At 36.2% G+C, this 6,566-nt stretch overlaps 1 protein-coding gene across 1 annotated transcript; it reads left to right on the top strand.

The window, feature by feature from the left end:
• The first annotated feature begins 1,161 nt into the window (after window positions 1-1,161).
• LOC141430035 (uncharacterized) lies at window positions 1,162-2,697 on the top strand. The gene is made up of 2 exons (XM_074090574.1): window positions 1,162-1,271; window positions 2,354-2,697. The coding sequence occupies exons 1-2, from the start codon at window positions 1,260-1,262 to the stop codon at window positions 2,549-2,551; spliced, it is 210 nt and encodes a 69-aa protein (XP_073946675.1). The 5' UTR covers window positions 1,162-1,259; the 3' UTR covers window positions 2,552-2,697.
• Window positions 2,698-6,566: the final 3,869 nt, after the last annotated feature.

Here is a 6,566-nt window from a genome sequence, read left to right as displayed (position 1 = left end):
TATATTCAACTTGCCGTAACAGGTACCTAAACTTGTAAAGGATATCAGATGTCAATTATCATGTATTTCCGTTTTTGCACGCTTTTGAACTTGAGTTGAGGCACCTACGTTTCAAGCTAACATCCATTCACAGGTTTTCTGTAATAAACCTCTTGTTTACTTAGCGATACTTAGAAAACATATCCGACATCCGTTGTCACGTGCAAACATATCACGTTTGGGTTTCAGTGACGCGTGCTAGTCGCAGTAATGCTTAATATTTCATCAGTCACATTTTGACGTAGAATTAAAGTATTGAAGTAAAAGTTTAAATTATTAATTATATTAATAATTATTAAGGTATCTAGCGAGCAAACTCAAAAGGATTCAAACTAGTGCTCCGTTACTCCATACAATAGAGAATTTCCCCGCCACTATGATTGGCACGTGTTTGGCAGTTTTCACACGAAAATTAATTTAGCGACGGCCCTACACTTTGTAACTTTGTATCTTGCCGTCTCACTGGCGCTAATAATATTAGATACGAGAGTGAGTGGGACGGTTCGGTACGCACTTCGATATTCGAATTTCGTACTAGACCCCTGCTTCTAACACCGTCGGCGGTAAGCCGGCCGGTAGGTCAATACGACTATAGCAGCTGTCAAACACAACTGTCGCATCTGTTACGTAGTAGTAGTAACTCTCTTATGTAACAATTTCAATGCTTCACGGTTATTTGTACACTAACCATCGAAATATCCTGAGCTCATTATGGGTAATCATGGTCTACATCCCGTAACAAATATATACGTTACTATGAGTGTTACGTATTTGTGATAACGGTAACGATCTTTACCTAAATATCAAGAATGGCTCATCCCCATTAGATGCTGAAATTATCTCTATCCGTGCCCAAACGCTGGGACCTGTGTTTAGTAGGTACCTAAGTAAATTACTTAAAAAGTACCTGCACAATTTATTTTTATCAAATTTTTTATCAAAGTGAAGCAAATGTCAAAGAAAAAGTCAAGTAATTTGCCTGTTATATGTGTTTTAGTCCTTGCTCTCATAAATTTTTGTAGCGGTCAGCCTGCAAGGTCGCGCATGACTGTAATACGTAATGAAGTGAGGAGGATATATTTGTCTAGTTATCCGGTCTGCGTCCGACCATCAGCCTGTATAAAAAGACTTCATCATCGACCGTCCATCATTGTGATTTAGCTCCTGTGCTTTATCAGTTCACTTGCAATCGCCGCAAGCTACCACCAACCACCACCACAATGTTCAAATACGTGAGTTCAGTTTTTTTTTCTGTAGTTGATGTTTATGCTGGAAAACGTTATTAAAAATTACGAATTTTTAAAAAGTTATTTAAGAGTGGATTCAAATTTTGTATAAAGCCACGTAAAAAAAATTCAGATTTCATGTTACATATTTAAGTTAACATATTTTTTAAATTACTCCCCGTTTTTTGTTTTAATCAGTCATAAAAATAGTGTAACTCCTGTTGATATAAATATTGATGGCAATGAATTACAATTCAATTAATGTGAATTATATCTTTTTAAATTTATGAAGCGCTCTGTTTGGATTACATATATGTTATTTAACGTGCTGTTTTTGTTTTCCGTTAATTTTAAGGGAACATTCAACATGTCAAATGAAGTTAATTTTCACAGACACTAGTGGTTAAATCCTTACTGTTTAAAAGATAATAAAAAATAGGATAATTAATTTGCACAGTGAAACACATTTAATTAATTTTTTTAACTACCGTAAACTCAGGTTTCTATAGCCCCAGCATCAATAGTCCAAACGGACTTTTATACATTTCGAACAATTACGGAACTGCTAACGTCATCTAGGAGGTTCATCGCAGCCTAATCCAATAGAAAATGCAGGATGAACCTCCTAAGCGTTAGCAGTTCTGTAATTATTCGAAATGTTAAAAAGTCCGGTTGGATTATTGATGAACGCTTGGGACTATAGAAACCTCAGTTTACCGTATTTCTTAATTTACTACGCTTTTTTTTAAATTAATTATTATTATTTTTTAGTTCAAACATATTTAGCAGGATAAAGTTAAAAAGTGAGTTTTTTTCTTATTTTTTTTTATGTGACACGTCAACGTCAACAATGACCGTTAGGTATATCATTTATGTTTTTTAATTTTGCCTAAAAGTGTTTTACCAAGTAGGTCATTTCTATCAATGAACTGAGCTGTCTGTCAAAATGAATTTTACCAAAAATCAAGTTTCCAAAAAGTTTCTATACAGTTTTTTAAAGTTTAGAAGGATGGTGCTAAAAGTTTCCGAAAACTAGCTCACAAATGGGTTTGCTTCAAAAATATCTCACAAAATGTGTTTGGTTTCAGCTGTTATTCGCCGCCCTCCTGGCTTTTGCCGCAGCCAAGCCTTTGGTGTACGAGTACCCCTTCGCGGCAGCTTACACCGCCCCCGTGGCGGCCGCGTACACCGCTCCCCTAGCGTACTCCGCCTACAGCAGCGCTTACACCGCACCCTACTACTCGGCCTACGGTTACGCTTCACCCTACGCGTACTACCTCCGTTAAGACCACCCCGAAACATATCAAGAAAATACCAGAACCACTGTGCTCAAATGTTATAAGGTTATAACGTTGTGTAACTTTATGTATTTATTCGTCAATTAATTTTAATCGAACAATAAAGTCAAAGGCAAACGCTTTTTGAATGAAAAGGAATGGAATTATTGTGACCCTAACCATTATGAGGTTAAAATGCGCATTGTTACGTATTAATTCAGCGGTAAACGGTTATAATCGTTATCCTATTGAATGGCTGTGGACTTAAAAGACGTTTATCATAATGGCGTATTACGAGTATGTCATTATTAAATAAATGGCTCCTTAGAAGCTTGTGTGTTAATAGAAATCTAATTTGAGACGTAATTATTACAATATCACACACGTCACGGAACTAAGTCTAACAACTGTGGGGCTCGATTGTGGAATCGCTCGATATAATATCACTAATAAAATAAAGTTTATTTAATAAACTATGCCTAAAGCTCTTCAAAAATAATAGGTAGTCATGTTTAACTAGCATACAAAAGCTATCAAAAAGGTAGCCAGAAACTATTAGAAAACACATTGACTTAAAATTTACTAGGTAAACAAAGACATGCAACTGACAAGGAAGGGTATCCAACTGTCCGACTCCGATTTGATTTATTTTGATATATGTTATAGAGTAGTCTAAAATAACGCACATGTATTTTTTTTAGTTGCCCAAAGTGCCCAACCTGTTTGGAGAAAATGTCCTTCAAAGTACTGAAAATTGACCAAACCTTCTAATATCTGTTGAGAGATTTGTTCAAAAAAATTGATAATTCCACCAATAACATTCTGTAAAAAACTAGCCAAGTCTCGATGGAGCTGCTTGTTTATCTCTTAAAAGTAATCAAATCTAGACAAAGTCGTGCCAAGTCTAAGGTTCCTTACTGCGGTTTCTTTATTTTGTTAATGTTGTGTGACTTGGCCGTTGACTTGTACCCACTCACGTATAAAGAATGTTGAGTCTTAAGTCTTATCCAGTAAATGTTGAGACTCAATACGCGGACAATATAAAGAAATCGCAGTAAGGAACCTTAGACTTGGCACGACTTTGTCTAGATTTCATTACTTTTTAGAGATAAACAAGCAGCTCCATCGAGACTTGGCTAGTTTTTTACAGAATGTTTTTGGTGGGATTTCATTTCTTTTTGTAGAAAATTTGTAAAGGCGGTATGTCGATCTCTAATAGTTTGGGTGAACTCTTGTGTTTGTTAATCAGCGTCACCATGTACTCCAGATCTTCGATTATCCTAGTTTTTATAGTTTTCCCTTTATGTGGAAATTTAACCCTAACTCTGTACCAAATTTCAGCTCGCTGAGTTTATGGGAAGTACTAGTTCTATTTTGATGATCATGAGTGAATGAGTGAGTGAGTGTCATAAATGCGAAACTTTGCTTTCGCTTAAATTCGGAACGAAATGACCTACAGACTTGAAATTTTGGATTTTAAGTATGTGATTATAGCTTACTGGATGACGAAAATTTCTGCATTCTGGTCTTATCCAAAGGTTCTCAAATAGGGGCCTGAAAATGCGGCGAAATGGTTCCAGTAAAGGATGGTACGGCAGTGTTTGCTTCGCGCTCGACTTGGCGGGGGCACTACCGTGCCCCCAGATGAATTACTAGTTTCGTTATATGTTAGATAACAAGAAAAAAGAATGGAGGCGTATTTTGTCATTTCACCACAAACTCATTTTTTTTCGGGACCATGGATCATGGATCAAGTAGTTTCAAGCCAAAAAAAATAACCAAAGAGAAGTGAAGCGACGAAAAGTTTGAAATTTTGACGCGTTTTTTTTTACGTAAAATATGAGTTTGTGGTAAAATGACAAAACGCGCCTCCATTCTTTTTTCATGTTCTCCAACATATAACGAAACCAGTAATTAATTATCAATTTTCTTGAACAAATCTCTCAACAGAAATTAGAAGGTTTGGTCAATTTTCAGTACTTTGAAGGACATTTTCTCCAAACAGGTTGAGTTTGGGCAGCTAAAAAAATATACGTGTCCGTTATTTTAGACTACTCTATAACATATATCAAAATAAATCGAATCAGAGTCGCACAGTTGGGTACCCTTCCTTGTGAGTTGACACGGTTACCATTACGAGTGCATTGGATTACTACTGGAATTCGTAATTAGTCCATAATTCATTTACACTTGTCATATTCTGTGCTGATGCCGATAGATTTAAAGTCGTAGATTTAAATGGTCTGAGTATCGCTCATGTTAATAATACGAACGGCAATAAAACGTGACGTTTCGATTACATTCAGTTGGAAAGCAAAACTCGTGGCACTTTTTACGGGCACGTGAATGTGTCGTAACCAGAAGCACGGCGGCTGCGGGTTCCAGACTCAATGTTTGTACCACGAAGGAATGTTCTAGAACAATATTGCAGCTCAATAATGAGTCAATCAATCGGCATTCTTGTGGCTAGGCGTCTGCTTCGGATTCCATGCACGCCGCCGGCAATTGTTTCGGTCTTTAAGGCATCCAAATGACCAATGTATAATTATTGGTTAATTTACATGCGTAGTATACGTTAGCGTATAAAATTAAATAAAATCTGAGTGCCGCAATAATAATCAATTAGTGAGCATCAAATTTGATTCACGTAACTTTGCAACTCTATAATTTCTAAACGAATGAATCTATCACCTTTTTCAGGATTCTTATAAGTAGGTACCTACCCTAAGTTTAATTTAAACAAGCAAAATTTGGGCCTTCCACTACCTACATCCCAGTGCTACAAGACAGAGGCGTGAAATTACACCGAAGTGGTTTGAGAAAAGATGATATGACAGGTTTGACTCTTCAATCAATCCCTTGAGACTGGATAAATGATTATGATTATGAAATGTAAGTATTTTTCGTGGAGCGAAACGCCACGGTTAGGTTAGGTGTCGGTTGTAATAATTATGGGTCACCCTGTATTGTCATGTTCTACAATTTATTGCTGATTGGTATTAATTTACATTGACATTTAATTTTATTCATCCATTCACTGATTTTAACAGACTGCATTGTCAAGGTACGTATTAAATACAGGTAACATCAAGGTTATACATATAGCAAATGTTAATTAATGCATCTAAAGCAATATAATAATAATGTGCGATAGGTAGGGACCCACGTTAACGCTCATTTCGATCATTAAACATCGCAAACTTTATTCACACGATAATAATATAAGCTGCTGAAAACTGAAACAAAGAAAAAAAAAATAAGTTCGAGTCATAAAACTATTATTAAGATAGGTAAATATAAATTTGACACGCGAGTTAAACATAGGAGGTCTATGTCTATTTGACTAAACAACCATATTGTAAGTAGGTATATTAAAGAAATGCTGAAAATTATAGCAGATAGTTGATACTGCAATTTACGTTTTAAACACAATTGATTTCAGCCAATCGGACGACTAAAAGCGTCCGAAAGTCGACTTGTAACATTTGTCTGAAACACAATAATACTTGTAAATTTCGAAAGTCTATTTCACAATAAACCGGATTTGCATAGAATTAGTTATACTAATATTTGGGAATAGTGCGCAGTTATTCATTTGATACCTAGCAATAAGCGAAATATCCTAAGAGCCACTGTCGAAGCCACGTTATAGCGTCATGGCACTTCCCGTGACCAGCCACGGCGTTCATATTTATTGCACGTGTTCTAAAGAAAACGTGGAAAAGTTAAAAGAACGTTATATACTTTAATAGGTTGTATAACGTAGCTCGCGACTGGATCACTGCCGTGACGTACTACACCGTATACAGCGATGAAACGTGCCACGAGTTCTAACTTACAAGTCAGGCGTACTAGTAAATTAATTAAGGGGTGGGAAATTTGAGATGCGGAGAAACCATAAGAACGTTAATTGCTTGCTATCACCACTGCTCTTTTACTGCGATCTCAATTACTTAAAGGGTGGTATATAAAGTAGAACTATGTTGACCGGTAGTTCTCCACACAAAATGACTGACCGGAAAAA

The sequence above is a fragment of the Choristoneura fumiferana genome, chromosome 8 (assembly GCF_025370935.1).
Source record: "Choristoneura fumiferana chromosome 8, NRCan_CFum_1, whole genome shotgun sequence".
Classification (NCBI taxonomy): domain Eukaryota; kingdom Metazoa; phylum Arthropoda; class Insecta; order Lepidoptera; family Tortricidae; genus Choristoneura; species Choristoneura fumiferana.
Note: the sequence above shows the minus strand (reverse complement) of the source record. Positions and strands in the feature narration are given on the sequence as shown.